Below are 17281 nucleotides of genomic sequence, written 5' to 3'. Positions count from 1 at the left end.
GTAGCCTGTTTTCCCCATTTTGGTTGTGGGTGATTGTTTTCTGTTTTGTGCGTATTCCTTACAGAACTGTTTCGTTTTCATTCTCACTCTTTATTAATTTTTTCATTTCAGTGTTCAGTTTATTAAAATGAACATTTACCACGCTGCACCTTGGTCCTCTTCTCCTTCACCAGACGAAAATGGCTGTCTAGCAATGATCAACAACCAACTTGACAGAGATTGAAGAATTTCAAAATAATAATGTTGAAATATTGTATAATCCAGGTGTGCAAAGCTCTTCGAGACTCACCTAGAAATACTTCCAGCTGTAATCGGTGCCAAAGGTGATTCTAACATGTATTGGCTCAAGGGTGTGGATCCGGATGTTAATGACACATTTCTGTATTTAATTTTCATAAAAGCATGTTTTCACTTTGTCATTATGGGGTATTGTGTGTAGATGGGCGAGAGAAAAAATATACAGTGAACAAAAATATAAAACGCAATGTGCAACAATTTCAAAGATTTTACTGAGTTATAGTTCATATAAGGAAATCAGTCAATTGAAATATATTACAGATAGGCATCTGTTGGTCACAGAAACCTTTAAAAAAATTAGGGGCGTCTGGATCAGACAATCAGTCAGTATCTGGTGTGACCACCATTTGCCTCATGCAGTGCGACACATTTCCTTCGCATAGAGTTGATCAGGCTGTTGTTTCTGGCCTGTGGAATGTTGTCCCACTCCTCTTCAATGGCTGTGCGAAGCTGCTGGATATTGGTGAGAACTGAAATACGCTGTTGATTCAGAGCATCCCAAACATGCTCAATGGGTGACATGTCTGGTGAGTATGCAGGCCATGGAAGAACTGGGACATGTTCTGCTTTCAGGAATTGTGTACTGATCCTTGCGACATGGGACCGTGCATTACCATGCTGAAACATTAGGTGATGGCGGCGGATGAATGGCACGACAATGGGCCTCAGGATCTTGTCACGGTATCTCTGTGCATTCAAATTGCCATCGATAAAATGCAATTGTGTTCATTGTCCGTAGCTTATGTCTGGTCATACCATAACCCCACCACCACTGCACTCTGTTCACAACATTGACAACAGCAAACCGCTCGCCCACACGATGCCATACTAGACTGGCGTGGTTACACATGATCTGCGGTTGTGAGGCTGGTTGGACGTACTGCCAAATTCTCTAAAACGACGTTGGTAGAGAAATTAACATTGCATTATCTCGCAACATGTCTGGTGGACATTCCTGCAATCAGCATGCCAATTGTACACTCCCTCAAAACTTGAGACATCTGTGGCATTGTGTTGTGTGACAAAACTGCACATTTTAGAGTGCCATTTTATTGTCCCCAGCACAAGGTGCACCTGTGTAATGATCATGCTGTTTAATCAGCTTCTTGATATGCCACACCTGTCAGATGGAGGGATTATCATGGCAAAGGAGAAATGCTCAGTAACAGGGATGTAAACAAATTTGTGTACAAAATTAGAGAGAAATTAGCTTTTGGTGCGTATGGAACATTTCTGTGATCTTTTATTTCAGCTCATGAAACATATGACTGAACACTTTACATGTAGTGCTTGTACTTTTGTTCAGTATATTTAATCCATTTTTAATTCAGGCTGTAACACAACAAATCTGAAATAAGTCAAGGGGTATGAATACTTTCTGAAAGCACTGTATATGTTTTTAAATAAAATTCGTATAACGTTTTCTGACCGTTACTAAAGTTTTCTTGTGGTTTTTATGGGATATTTTCTTAATGTTCTTGGAACAATGTGAGAACATGACTTTAAATAGAACCATAAGGAAACCTGAAGGAAACATTATGCTGAAGTACTGAAATTCTCAAAGAAGAACGTTGTTTCTTAATGTTCTCTGAACAATTTGAGGACATTCCCAATTTCAAACCAGTTGGAATGTCACGCCCTGACCATAGAGAGTTTTTTATTCTCTAATGTTGGTTAGGTCGGGGTGTGATTAGGGTGGGTCATCTAGGTGATTATATTTCTATGTTGGCCTGGTATGGTTCCCAATCAGAGGCAGCTGTTTATCGTTGTCTCTGATTGGGGATCATATTTAGGCAGCCATTTCCCCTTTGTGCTTTGTGGGATCTTGTCTAGGTATAGTTGCTAAAATGTACTTAGGTATCAAAAGTATTTAAAAAAAATTGAGTATTTTTTCCACTACTGGTTACAATCAGTATCAGAATGGTAATAAACTGGTCTTATGTACAGATCTAAAACTAAAAGCATTGTATTTGGTTCAAAACATTCTCTAAGACCTAAACCTCAACTGGAGCTGTGAATAAAGTGTGTGACCATTGAGCAAGTTGAGGAAGATAAACTCCTAGGTATAACATTGGATGATCAATTATCATGGGCAAGTTATATTGACACAGTTGTTGTGAAGATGGAGAGGGGTATGTCTGTTATAAAAATATGTTCTGTGATTTCGACAGAAATCACCTGTACTAGTTGTTCCGGCTCTGGTCTTCTCCCATCTTGATTACTGCCCTGTAATATGGTCAAGTGCAGCAAAGAAAGACCTACCAAAGCTGCAGCTGGCTCAAAACAGAGCAGCATGCCTTGCCCTTAACTGCACATAAAGAACTGAAATCAACAACATGCATACCAGTCAGGTCGACGAGAGATTAACTGCTTCTCTTCTAGTTTTTATTAGAAATATTATTGTGATGACAATTCCAGATTGTCTGCATAATCAAATAACATTCAACTCAGACACCCATACATACCCCACAAGACATGCCACCAGGGGTCTCTCTTCACAGTCCCCAAGTCCAAACAAATTCACGGCAACGCACAGTATTATACAGAGCCATAATTGCATGGAACTCCCTTCCATCTCCAATTACTCAAGCAAACAGCAAAATTACCTTTAAAAACGGATTAAATAACACCTCATGGAACGGCAGGACACACAAACACAGGCACACACAGTCTAACACACACATCATTTTTGTTGTTGTATTGTTTGTATTTTTTGTTGTTGTTGTATTGTTTGTATTCTTTTTTGTTGTTGTATTGTTTGTATATCGTATTTTACATTTAAATGACTGTCCTTGTCTATCCGTGTTCTGTTACTTGTCATGTTTTGTGTTTTTTTGTGGACCCTAGGAAGAGTAGCGGATGCTTCTGCAAAAGCTAATGGTTATCCAAATAAAATAAAATAAACAGATAGGGTTAGGGTATGGACATCCCAAGATCACGGAGAGCACTAACCAAATGAATATACAGAATCATTTCAGTTGAATAACTCATTCTGAATACTTCCTTTGGAATGCATGGGGGTTTGGGCTCTCACAGCAAACCAGAGTAGTAGATGAGCCTAGCAACAGCAGTTATCCGCCAATAGCAGCGCGATGAAGAGCTGGGAGGGGTTTGGTGCGCGGTCCTCATTCATCACTCGCGGAGCTCTGCGCGCGCCGGGGCAGACCTGAGTCACAAACTCTTCTTCAATGTTTCTAGTGTAAATTGTCTATAAAGGAAATAAACCAGGTAATGTTTTACATGAGAAAAAAAAGTTCAATAATTAGCATGTCATAGAATTAATTATTTATTAAAGATTCACTCACTCATAACGTTTATAAACATTTGAACATGTAGGCTAATTGGCAGATGTATCATACAACAGAACTACTTAGTGGGTGGCTAAGTTATATGTTAAAGCTGTCATGATTATTTTGGGGGGGGGGGTAAATAGATGTTTGGCTCCGCCTTGTAAGGCGACAGGAAGCGCCTCCACTACCAAGTGATTTGCCTGTTTTAAGAAAAGTGAAGTAAGGCCGAAGTTAAATCGAAGGATTTGATCGAAGACATCCGCAAGTTTAGTGTGAAATCTATGTGCGACCTATCTCGAATGTAGTTTGATACTAAAGAACCAAGTGAAAAACATGTTTTCGTTCATGCACTAAATGTAGCAGTATAGCCAGTTAACGTTAACGAAAACATCAAGAAACGTGGTAAGTAGCTTATTAGATCCAATTTAGTTAAAACACTGTTCACATCATCTTGTAAATATGTTTAAAAACCAGATGTCGCTAGTTGCAATGTATTTCTGCTAGTTTGGGGGCACTAGTGTCAGATCATAGGCCTGACCACACAAGTTCTGCACAACTTGGTGCATGGATTTCCTATTGCCTCTACAAATGTTTGCCATGCCAAAGAGAAGTGTGGAACCATGATTAAATATTTTTTGGCACGTCTTAAACTGCGTTTTAGAGTTATTGTGGCATATCGATTCTGTGTTTACTGATTTAATTAACAAAAAAAGAGTTATGGAGGAATCACACGTTTCGGGGGGGCGGGGGCTTTCGTTTTCCTGCCTTATGCCACAAGTTCTGTCCAATATTTTGCTAGCGTTACCTAATTTTGCTTGCTTAGAAGTTTATTCTGGTGATAAAATACTAGGACAACTACATATTACATGATGGTTATTACCATTGTATATGGACATAGGTAAATTAACAATGAAAGTTGTCCAACCTTTTGTTTTCTTGGGTAGAATATTAGGAATTAGGAAATATTTCAGATGTATTTGATGTACCATTGTTTGGACCATTTTAAATATAGAAAAAATACCAATTTGTTATATGTCCCTTCCTGGCCTGGTTGTCAACCAGGAGACTGACTACCCATTGTATACTTGCTGGCTCTAGGAGTAGCTAAGGATGGCAATTTGGTAAAAACATTAAGGACTGGTTTCCCAGACCCAGATTAAGCCTAGACATTATATATGGTGAATCTCTATTGAAATAGTGTTTTAGATTTCAGTTTCCATTTAACCCATCTAAACAGTAGGCTACAGTTCCTTTGACATGCCATAGGCCTATTTCAAGTCCCGTCTTGTGACTGTCGAATTTGTATAGCGCCTCACAATCATCAAACATAACATAGCCAGCCAGCACTGCTATCATCCTCTTTAACCACTTCACCAAATATTTTCCAAACATTACTTTTCTGGCTCTCCCTTTTCTTTATTTTCAACTCTCCTTTTGCAGCTTTTGTCTCATTGAGTTAAACTTCGAAAATGACCTTTTTGCCTCTGTGGAATTATATTAACTTTTTCTGCCCGTTCCCAAAAGCATTATTTGGTGTAGGCAATTTGGTGTGTTTACAATTAAGCCATAACGTTTAGGCTTATGCACTAATACCAGATAGCCTAAAATAATGACAGAAAAACTTCAATGTAGCCTATATGAATTGCACAAGAATTATACATTTGTGGGTTTAAGGTATTGTTTCTCTTTATACAACTCACCACCCACCCGCCCTTCAGCCACACAGTAGTGACCCTAAACCGTCCATGAGTTATGAGTCAACCCGCGCATCACTAACACATACACAATCTTTCTGACAGCTTCTTCCACTCTGGAATGCAGAGGTTACCCCAGCTAATGAGGTCCAGTGCTCTAGAAGGTGAAAGGTTGTTGGAGGGGTAATGAGCTGGACCTAAGACAGGTGGACCTCTATTTTGGAAAGCACGTGGCAGGGAGGGGACAGTGTCTTACTGTAGAAGGACATTGTAGTCACACCGTACCTATTTTTCTCTTTCTGTCTGCCAGCCAGGCCATGGCCCAGGGCAGTGAGGTCCAGTACGAGCCGGTGGCAGAGATCGGAGGCGGTGCATACGGGACGGTGTACAAAGCTCGGGACCTGGAGAGCGGCCAGTTTGTAGCTCTGAAGAGCGTTCGCGTCCAGACGGACCAAGATGGCCTCCCTATCTCCACAGTCAGAGAGGTGGCCCTGCTGAAGAGACTGGAGCAGTTTGACCATCCCAACGTGGTCAAGTTAGAACACATTCATTCATTGAACCTTTATTTAAAGTGATAGTTCACACCAAAATCAAAGATTGTCAAATGTTTTCAGGCCAGGAAAGGGGTCTAGTTTTCAGATGAGTTCACGTTCCATGCAACTTGTATGTAGATCTCGGTATAAGCCTCAACCCCATTTGGAATGTAAAGAGACTTCTTTCGAGGTCTGAAAACCAACACACCTACACCTAGGCCTTTGATGACCGATAAACACACATACTGGTTACATACTCTTGCTTTCAAATGCCAGTAGATTCATGTACATTTTGGGGTAGGTGCAACATAAGAAAGAACAATTCAAGGGTTTGAGGGAAAAAAGGTCTAACTGGTGTCTCCAAGTGGCCACACCTCTCCAAACTGTGCACAGTTCCTAAGTCATTTCAATGCACTTTTATGACTCAAGGAAAGAGCCTTCAACTATAAGGTGTTTTTTTTTTAGCTCTCCTAGCTCTGCCATGAAGGAACTGAGGCAAGCACAATATTTGTTTGGAACACAGTCCTGCATCCCCACCATCACACAATTACTGTTTACGCAATCCAAAATCGTTTTATTATAATTTGCAATCTGGGTCAGCTGGGCATCATTTGAAAACTTCTTGCCAAAATGACTAGCTAAGTAATAAAATACGATCATAGTGTTTCACAAGGCACTCCAGACAAACAAATTGTAATTTGGTGCGTATGGAATGGAGTCATGAGTGCATTCAAGTGTGGGTTCCCGAGGCAAATTTTCTTCACAATACGACAAACAGGTTAATTAATGTCAGAACGACCCAGGGTATGACAAGTCATTCTTGGAATTGTTGATACTGTAAAGCGATCATAAATGTTGATGCTGTAAATTACATGAGTTTTCAGATATGGAAATGTGAAGTGCACATTTGGACTGTGTGGTTTGCTTGTATGACCGGCCAGGATGTCCTTGTCCCATCACGCTCCAGCGACTCATGGGGGGCCGGGCGTATGCACGCTGACACGGTTGCAAGCGTTACGGTGTTTCCTCCGACACATTGGTGCAACTGGCTTCTGGGTTAAGCGAGCAGTGTGTCAAGAAGCAGTGTTGCTTGGCAGGGTCATTTTCCGGAGGACGCATGGCTCTCAACCTTTGCCTCTCCAGAGTCTGTACGGGAGTTGCAGCCATGGGACAATACTGTAACTACAAATTGGATATCATGAAAAAGGGAAAGAAAAAAAAGTACTTTAAAAAAGGAATGAATGCCATAAAGTAATCAACACACCCATACACGTAAATTGTTCCTCTCTACCAATAGCGCCTTTGAGCTGCATAAACATGCACAAACACATTAACACAGTCACAAACGCTCTCAATCACACAGTCGGTGTTGGTTTTGTTGTGACTTGTAGCCTGAGACTTCAGTTTTGACCTGATCACCTGTATCTCTACAACCCTCCGCCCACATAGCCACAGAACTGGGTAATGCTTAAAGACTGACTGGTATGTTTTGATAAGTAGGTTCTATAAAGGTTATTAGCTAGCGACGGACTCACCATGGCATGCCTCTCATTCAGATAATGATGAATTACCATAAACTTGTCTGTTTGACTGTGTATTAAGAGCGATCCCACACATGGTATGTGTGCTGCTGTCAGGTGATTGGATTTTAACCTGCACCACAATAATGACTAATCTCTGAGAAGGCATGGCAGCTGAAATGTTACCTGAACTGTAGTGCAGGTTAAATTAAATCCCTTGAGAGCAGCACACACAATGGGCTTGCTCTCTATCTAGGGTTGTGGATGGCCCAGCACTAGTGTGAAAGTTAGGGATGTGTGCATATCACTCACACACTCTGTATGTGTACGTCAGGCTCATGGGCGTGTGTGTTCTGTGTTTGTGTGTACGTCAGGCTCATGGGTGTGTGTGTTCTGTGTTTGTGTGTACGTCAGGCTCATGGGCGTGTGTATTCTGTGTTTGTGTGTACATCAGGCTCATGGGCGTGTGTGTTCTGTGTTTGTGTGTACTTCAGGCTCATGGGCGTGTGTGTTCTGTGTTTGTGTGTACATCAGGCTCATGGGCGTGTGTGTTCTGTGTTTGTGTGTACATCAGGCTCATGGGCGTGTGTGTTCTGTGTTTGTGTGTACATCAGGCTCATGGGCGTGTGTGTTCTGTGTTTGTGTGTACATCAGGCTCATGGGCGTGTGTGTTCTGTGTTTGTGTGTACATCAGGCTCATGGGCGTGTGTGTTCTGTGTTTGTGTGTACATCAGGCTCATGGGCGTGTGTGTTCTGTGTTTGTGTGTACATCAGGCTCATGGGCGTGTGTGTTCTGTGTTTGTGTGTACATCAGGCTCATGGGCGTGTGTGTTCTGTGTTTGTGTGTACGTCAGGCTCATGGACGTGTGTGCTACCCTGAGGACGGATCAGGAGACTAAAGTCACCCTGGTGTTTGAGCACGTGGACCAGGACCTTAAGACCTACCTAGAGAAGGCCCCCGCCCCAGGACTGCCTCCCAGCCGCATCCAAGTAAGAAGCCCCCCAGTTCCCCGTTAGCCATGTAAAATATAACCTATTAGGTCCCCGTAAACCATGTTAAATATAACCTATTAGGTCCCCGTAAACCATGTTAAATATAACCTATTAGGTCCCCGTAAACCATGTTAAATATAACCTATTAGGTCCCCGTAAACCATGTTAAATATAACCTATTAGGTCCCCGTAAACCATGTTAATAAATACACTACATGACCAAAAGGAAAGGGCCTTCCCCAAACTAGAAAGTTGGAAGCACAGAATCGTCTAGAATGTCATTGTATGCTGTAGCGTTAAGATTTACCTTTACTGGAACTAAGGGGCCCGACCCATGAAAAACAGCCCCAGAACATTATTCCTCCTCCAACAAACTTTACATTTGGCTCTATGCATTCGGGCAGGTAGCGTTCTCCTGGCATCCGCCAAACCCAGATTCGTCCGTCGGACTGCCAGATGGTTAAGCGTGATTCATCACTCCAGAGAATGCGTTTCAACTGCTCCAGAGTCCAATGGCGGCGAGCTTTACACCAGTCCAGCCAACGCTTGGCATTGCGCATGGTGATGTTAGACTTGTGTGCGGCTGCTTGGCCATGGAAACCCATTTCATGCAGCTCTAGACTAACATTTATTGTACTGACGTTGCTTCCAGAGGCAGTTTGGATTGGAACTCGGTAGGAAGTGTTGCAACCAAGGATATGTTTTTTTTACGCGCTACGCACTTAATCACTCACCGGTCCCGTTCGGTGAGCTTGTGTGGCCTTCCACTTTGCGGCTGAGCCGTTGTTGCTCCTAAACGTTTCCACTTTACAATAACAGCACTTACAGTTGACCTGGGCAGAAATTTGACGAACTGACTTGTTGGAAAGGTGGCATTCTATGATGACGCCAAGTTGAAAGTCACTGAGCTTTTCAGTAAGGCCATTGTACTGCCAATGTTTATACAGTGCCTTGCGAAAGTATTCGGCCCCCTTGAACTTTGCGACCTTTTGCCACATTTCAGGCTTCAAACATAAAGATATAAAACTGTATTTTTATGTGAAGAATCAACAACAAGTGGGACACAATCATAAAGTGGAACGACATTTATTGGATATTTCAAACTTTTTTAACAAATCAAAAACTGAAAAATTGGGCGTGCAAAATTATTCAGCCCCCTTAAGTTAATACTTTGTAGCGCCACCTTTTGCTGCGATTACAGCTGTAAGTCGCTTGGGGTATGTCTATCAGTTTTGCACATTGAGAGACTGCATTTTTTTCCCATTCCTCCTTGCAAAACAGCTCGAGCTCAGTGAGGTTGGATGGAGAGCATTTGAACAGCAGTTTTCAGTTCTTTCCACAGATTCTCGATTGGATTCAGGTCTGGACTTTGACTTGGCCATTCTAACACCTGGATATGTTTATTTTTGAACCATTCCATTGTATATTTTGCTTTATGTTTTGGATCATTGTCTTGTTGGAAGACAAATCTCTGTCCCAGGCTCAGGTCTTTTGCAGACTCCATCAGGTTTTCTTCCAGAATGGTCCTGTATTTGGCTCCATCCATCTTCCCATCAATTTTAACCATCTTCCCTGTCCCTGCTGAAGAAAAGCAGGCCCAAACCATGATGCTGCCACCACCATGTTTGACAGTGGGGATGGTGTGTTCAGCTGTGTTGCTTTTACGCCAAACATAACGTTTTGCATTGTTGCCAAAAAGTTCAATTTTGGTTTCATCTGACCAGAGCACCTTCTTCCACATGTTTGGTGTGTCTCCCAGGTGGCTTGTGGCAAACTTTAAACAACACTTTTTATGGATATCTTTAAGAAATGGCTTTCTTCTTGCCACTCTTCCATAAAGGCCAGATTTGTGCAATATATGTTGTCCTATGGACAGAGTCTCCCACCTCAGCTGTAGATCTCTGCAGTTCATCCAGAGTGATCATGGGCCTCTTGGCTGCATCTCTGATCAGTCTTCTCCTTGTATGAGCTGAAAGTTTAGAGGGACGGCCAGGTCTTGGTATATTTGCAGTGGTCTGATACTCCTTCCATTTCAATATTATCGCTTGCACAGTGCTCCTTGGGATGTTTAAAGCTTGGGAAATCTTTTTGTATCCAAATCCGGCTTTAAACTTCTTCAGAACAGTATCTCGGACCTGCCTGGTGTGTTCCTTGTTCTTCATGATGCTCTCTGCGCTTTAACGGACCTCTGAGACTATCACAGTGCAGGTGCATTTATACGGAGACTTGATTACACACAGGTGGATTGTATTTATCATCATTAGTCATTTAGGTCAACATTGGATCATTCAGAGATCCTCACTGAACTTCTGGAGAGAGTTTGCTGCACTGAAAGTAAAGGGGCTGAATAATTTTGCACGCCCAATTTTTCAGTTTTTGATTTGTTAAAAAAGTTTGAAATATCCAATAAATGTCATTCCACTTCATGATTGTGTCCCACTTGTTGTTGATTCTTCACAAAAAAATACAGTTTTATATCTTTATGTTTGAAGCCTGAAATGTGGCAAAAGGTCGCAAAGTTCAAGGGGGCCGAATACTTTCGCAAGGCACTGTACATTGTGTGCAAAAGGCATGAGGAGGTAGGCGAATAATTACAATTTAGCAGATTAACACCGGAGTGATAAATTATCAGATGGTCATGTGCAGGTAGAGATACTGGTGTGCAAAAGAGCAGAAAAGTAATAAAAAAAGTATGGGGATGAGGTAGGTAGATTGGGTGGGCTATTTACAGATGGACTATGTACTGCTGCAGCGATCGGTTAGCTGCTCAGATAGCAGATGTTTAAAGTTGGTGAGGGAGATAAAAGTCTCCAACTTCAGCGATTTTTGCAATTCGTTCCAGTCACAGGCCGCAGAGAACTGGAAGGAATTGCGGCCAAATGAGGTGTTGGCTTTAGGGATGATCAGTGAGATACACCTGCTGGAGCACGTGCTACGGGTGGGTGTTGCAATCGTGACCAGTGAACTGAGATAAGGCGGAGCTTTACCTAGCATGGACTTGTAGATGACCTGGAGCCAGTGGGTCTGGCGACGAATATGTACCGAGGATCAGCCGACTAGAGCATACAGGTCGCAGTGGTGGGTGGTATAAGGTGCTTTAGTAACAAAACGGATGGCACTGTGATAAACTGCATCCAGTTTGCTGAGTAGAGTATTGGAAGCTATTTTGCAGATGACATCGCCGAAGTCGAGGATCGGTAGGATAGTCAGTTTTACTAGGGTAAGTTTGGCGGCGTGAGTGAAGGAGGCTTTGTTGCGGAATAGAAAGCCGACTCTAGATTTGATTAGCCAGACACCTAGGTACTTATAGATGTCCACATATTCTAGGTTGGAACCATCCAGGGTGGTGATGCTAGTCGGGCGTGCGGGTGCAGGCAGTGAACGGTTGAAAAGCATGCATTTGGTTTTACTATCGTTTAAGAGCAGTTGGAGGCCACGGAAGGAGTGTTGTATGGCATTGAAGCTCGTTTGGAGGTTAGATAGCACAGTGTCCAAGGAAGGGCCAGTAGTATACAGAATGGTGTCGTCTGCATGTAAACCATGTTAAAGAGGTAGTCCACCCAACACTATACACTTGCATGATCTTCCACCTACTTTGGCTGTTGTCAGTTGACCAAGACTGTCCCTGCTCTTTGGCTCCACACACCTGCATTGTTTGGTAATCAGAAGCGTTTGGATAGCAGTACTATACCTCCAATAGTTGAAGTAGAACTTCTGCCACATTGCTAACGAAGCGGTAAGGTCTAGGGGCCAGGGACTGAAATGGAACCAGGCCTAGGGCTGTTACAGTGACCATTTTACCGACAGTCACGAGTCATGACCGCAGTCAAATTCCACGTGACCGTTTAGTCACGTTAACTAGGCTTCTCCAAGCTCTAATGCTGCTGATGGTCATTAGTAGCCTACCAAACTTGCTAACTGCCTGGTACTCAGCACTCTATTGTCCCTCTAATCACTCTGACATCAATGTAATCAAAAATCTAATCAAACTCTTTGAGAGCCCATGAGCTCATATTGCGCAACGTTTCTATAGGCTATGGAAATGCGTGTGAAACGAGTTTTGATGGCCTTAATTAAAATTAGGAGGATCCCATCAGCTCTCTATAGGCTCGGCCTACTATATTTATTTCTCAACTTTCCTAATATTAAGCACATTGCTTCGCTTTACAACATGAGTATAGCCTACCTGACTGGCATGAAAATTAACCACAGGAAAAGCGTCCTCCATTCACTATTTAAGTGTATAGATTACATGTTGTTTTTTTTGGGCCCCTGTTCCGAGACAGGTGCATGATAATGGTCCATTCTAAATCAAAACAAATTTCACACATATATTATTTAGTATTTGTAAAGACAATATTTAATCAACAATAGTCTGTTGAGTGACAATATTAGCCTATCACTTGTGAATGATGCCCAGCTTGTGTGCAGTAAGGCAGAAAATGGGGCATGCCTTTTTTTGCGACCTTTTCAAATCATAGTCCCACACTTCATGTAGCCTAGCCCATCGGCCTGTATGTTTTAATAAGGTTTGTATCACAACTGTATCACAATTTGATTTGATTTTGATTTGACAACTAAAGTGGCCAAATAACTACTTTTAAAATTAAGCACATTAATCCACTGATGAATAGAATAGGTCAACTTTTGTACTATGGGGGTTAGTAGATTGACATAGGCTAGTGGTTTTGTTGTTCGTTAGGCCGACTCGTCTTGTTGGCTGACGACAAGGGAAATGTGGACAGTTCTTCTAACATCTCAGAATTTGATAAGAAGGAAGCGTGCACTTGCAACCCAGATGTATGTCTTCACTTGCCTACTTCGGAGCTGAGATAGATGCCTGTGAGAAGAACCCGATCACGTGACGGGCATTGGCTAATTAGAATTGCGATATCTGAGAGAGCCATTTTTTTGAGTGAGAGGTGCTTCGAAACACTCAGCCGGGAGAAGGGAATAAAAATGATTATATTCAGCCCAAGGGCACAACAGCCACTGGTCGCAAAAAGCATGGATTTTTTTAGGGGTCATTACGGCCACACTAGGGGGATGCCGCCAGGAAATTCGAGGCATTGTCAAGTGCTTTTCAAATTGTGAATGAGAGACTGATGAAGTGTGCACAGCCTGTGCAGGAAACAAAGCAGAACATTAGTCGCATCATGCAGCCAACAAAAGTTGCATAAATAACTTAAATTAAGCATATAGAGGGACCTGTTTCACCCTATACTCCATGATTGGGAGTATAGGGTGGCGCACAATTGGCCCAGCGTCTTCAGGGTTTGGCCGGTTTAGGCCGTCATTGTAAATAAGAATTTGTTCTTAACTGGCTTGCCTAGTTAAATAAAAAAAAATGGCATAGCCAGATCAGGGCCTAACATAAGGACAACTCAGAGTATGCTATTCTGTTCTTCTGAAGTAGATGACATTTTCTTCATATCATGTTTCTTTAGACCCGTCTAAAATATGTAATGGATTTATTGTGATAGTGTAGGTTATATTACATGGATTTATTAGACTTTTTAAAATGTATATGTTCCAAAGGTCTGCATCAATGGCTGGTACGCTATGCGTGGAAGCTAGGAGTTGCTAAATGTGTTTGTTATTTAACTGTCAGTTACCGTGAGACCGGCAGTTGACAATCACCGGCTGACAGAATTTCATGACCACCACAGCCCTATCCAGGCCTGTTTACACACAGGACCAGCTGTACAGTCAGTATAGGTTTCCCTCTCATTCTACCTGGCTGGTTGTGATGGAAGACTGTTGAGTGGGTTGAGCATGGTACGCAGGTTAAATGTGTCCCCCTGTGTGTGTTAGGACCTGATGCGTCAGTTGCTGTGTGGCCTGGCATTCCTCCACTCGAACCGCGTGGTGCACCGGGACCTGAAGCCAGAGAACATCCTGGTCACCAGCCGTGGTCAGGTGAAGCTGGCCGACTTTGGACTGGCAAGGATCTACAGCTACCACATGGCCCTCACTCCTGTGGTAGGAAGACACACACTATGGTTGAGCATTGAAGGGGTCTCTGTGCATTCACCATAATGCTTACTTATGCTTTACACTTGGGGGGGTCTTGGAGGGCTGGCGTTTGGGAGCTTGGGTTGAGGGATCGCTGGTTCAGGTCCCCGTTTTTGACCTTGTGGGAGATCTGTCGACGTGCTCTTGAGCAGGACGTTGACCCTGGTTGCATCACTAATGTGATGTAGTTGTTGAGCGGCTTCACTGCAAGTATATTGTATGTTTTAAATATTCAATGAAAAAAAATTATTTGTCATGTGCCGAATACAACAGGGTAGACTTTATGGTGAAATGCTTACTTATGAGCCCTTTCCCAACAATGCAGACAGTATTTTTGTGTGTGCAAAAAATAAAAGGATATAGTAGCACAAAAAAATTACGAGGCTATATACAAAGAGTATAAGTACTGATTCAATGTGCAGGGGTGGTAGTTGTGGTAATCTGTACATGTAGGTAGGGGTAAAAGTGACTAGGCAATCAGCATAGACAAACAGGATGAATCCCTGAACAAATTCCAGTCTTTGCTAGAGAAACAGTCCTGTAGCTTAGCATCCGTTTCATAGCACCACTTCCGTATTGAGCTCGTCAAAGGTACTTCCTGTTTGAGTTTTTGCTTTTAAGCAGGAATCAGGAGGATAGACTTCTGGTCAGATTTGCCAAATGGATGATGTGGGAGGGCTTTGTATGTGTCTCTGTGTGGAGTAAAGGTGATCTAGAGTGTTTTTTATTTTTGCGTCTAATTGCACAGGTGACATGCTGGTATAAATTCGGTATGGCAGATTTCAGTTTTCATGCATTAAAATTAATATGCATTCATAATACTACCAACTCTCTCCTCCATGACTCTCAGGTGGTGACTCTGTGGTACAGGCCTCCTGAGGTCCTGCTCCAGTCCACCTACGCAACACCTGTGGACATCTGGAGCACGGGCTGCATCTTTGCTGAGATGTTCCGACGCAAGTGAGTGGTCAGGGCTTGTGAAGGCTTATTTGATGTACTGGGAAATACCTGTATTTATCTTTTGAGACTCGTAATGTACAATGAGTGTTCAAAACATTAAGAACACCTTCCCAATATTGAGTTGCATCCCCCCCACCCCCCTGACCTCAGAACAGCCTCAATTGGTCAGAGCATGGAGCGTGTCGAAAGCGTTCCACAGGGATGCTGGCCCATGTTGACTCCAATGCGTCCCAATTATATAAAATTGGCTGGATGTCCAACAATGCTTGGTTAAGTAAAAAATAGAAAATACAAGTAACATTTTACTGCTGCTGTTTAATTATAACAAGCGAGGCTATATAAAGAGGGTACCGATACAGAGTCAATGTACGGTTACTGTCCCAACGCTCTAACCACTAGGGTACCCACCACCCCTGCCGCCCTTTTGTCCAGGTGGGAAAGGGCAGTGTTGAGTTCAATAGGGATTACATCATCTGTGGATCCGTTGGGGCGGTATACAAATTGGAGTGGGTCTAGAGTTTCTGAGATAATGGTGTTGATGTGAGCATGACCAGTCTTTCAAAGCACTTCATGGCTACAGACGTGAGTGCTACGGGTCGGTAGTCATTTAGGCAGGTTACCTTCGCTTTCTTGGGCACGAGAACTAGAGCCGGTGTAATACGATTCGATCTTAGTCCTGTATTGGCGCTTTGCCTGTTTTTTGTTGTTCGTCGGAGGTCATAGCGTGATTTCTTATAGGCTTCCGGGTTAGAGTCCCGCTCACTGAAAGCGGCAGCTCTAGCCTTTAGCTCAGTGCGGATGTTGCCTGTAATCCATGGCTTCTGGTTGGGGTATGAATTTAGGGTCACTGTGAGGATGACGTCAGATGCACTTATTGATGAAGCCAGTGACTGTTGTGGTGTACTCCTCAAATCCATCAGAAGAATTCCAGAACATATTCCAGTCTGTGCTAGCAAAACAGTCCTGTAGTTTAGAATCTGCTTCATCTGACCACTTTCTTATTGACCGAGTCACTGTTTAGTTTTTGCTTGACAGCAGAAATCCAGAGGATAGAATTATGGTCAGATTTGCCAAATGGGGGGAGAACTTTGTACACGTCTCTGTGTGTGGAATAAAGGTGCAAGGTGCGATGCAGTGCCTTTGACCACCTCGCCACTCGGGAGGCCCTTAATCTGACATTCTAACATGATTCCCATTGGATTTATCGATAATATTCCACACGGCAAAGTTAACACTCATGGCCAGATTATCAAACAGGCACCCAGGGTACATGCCCCGGGGCCCCCAGATAGCATATGATGGCAGAAATGTGTAGAAGGACAGGATTACCAACAGACTTATCAGCTCAATTAGACAGAAACCTTCTGTATGGCAGACCAATCTGAACTCCTCTCGGCATGTCCAGCCCACTCATAATCCCAGCCAATCATGGTTAGTGAGAAGGTTGTTCACTTTTTTTGTGGCTTTACCAGATAGGCTTGTAATTTAACAATTGTATTCGTATTTACAGATGGCATACACATTTGTTATTAAGGCACATGAAAGTTCACGTGTTTCAGAAGGCATTTCTGCCAAAAAACACATTTTGATTTAAAAAAATAAATGTTTGTTCAAATGGCTCTCCTGTGAAGTAGCGACATATGCCTAGTTTCCTGGAACGAGTCACATATGGAGCAAGACAAACCCAATTTGTTTCTGGCTGTAGTGTGACCGAGCACTCATTTCTGTGATTATGCTGCCACCATGTAGTCAAATGGCAGTATAGCAGACTACTGCTGTGGCACTCAGGGATTCTTCTCTTATCATTATGGTCCCACACTAACGACCAGGCCACACCAATCTACACAGAATGGTCAGCCAGGCCACTGTAATCTCCCACAGACATGGCCATAGGTCGGTACAATAAAATGGGGACATTTGGGGGCATATAATAGACAGACGGTACTGCTCGTTTCACAGCTGGGGAAATTGGCCAACAG

The 17281-nt window shown here is 42.8% G+C and overlaps 1 protein-coding gene across 3 annotated transcripts in view; it reads left to right on the top strand.

The window, feature by feature from the left end:
• LOC110528217 (cyclin-dependent kinase 4) overlaps nt 1–17281 on the top strand; it is a 32695-nt gene that overhangs the window by 14180 nt on the left and 1234 nt on the right. The window contains exons 1-5 of one of the 3 annotated variants that reach the window (XM_036983810.1): nt 3390–3525; nt 5592–5816; nt 8189–8324; nt 14142–14309; nt 15193–15302. In XM_036983810.1, coding sequence (XP_036839705.1) covers nt 5599–5816; nt 8189–8324; nt 14142–14309; nt 15193–15302 — 632 coding nt within the window. In that variant the 5' untranslated portion in view covers nt 3390–3525; nt 5592–5598. Of the gene's footprint in view, nt 1–3389; nt 3526–3716; nt 3990–5591; nt 5817–8188; nt 8325–14141; nt 14310–15192; nt 15303–17281 lie in introns of those variants that run through there. The other 2 variants (XM_036983809.1, XM_036983811.1) reach the window with 2 other exon arrangements.

Source organism: Oncorhynchus mykiss, chromosome 7 (genome assembly GCF_013265735.2).
Source record: "Oncorhynchus mykiss isolate Arlee chromosome 7, USDA_OmykA_1.1, whole genome shotgun sequence".
Lineage (NCBI taxonomy): Eukaryota > Metazoa > Chordata > Actinopteri > Salmoniformes > Salmonidae > Oncorhynchus > Oncorhynchus mykiss.
Note: the sequence above shows the minus strand (reverse complement) of the source record. Positions and strands in the feature narration are given on the sequence as shown.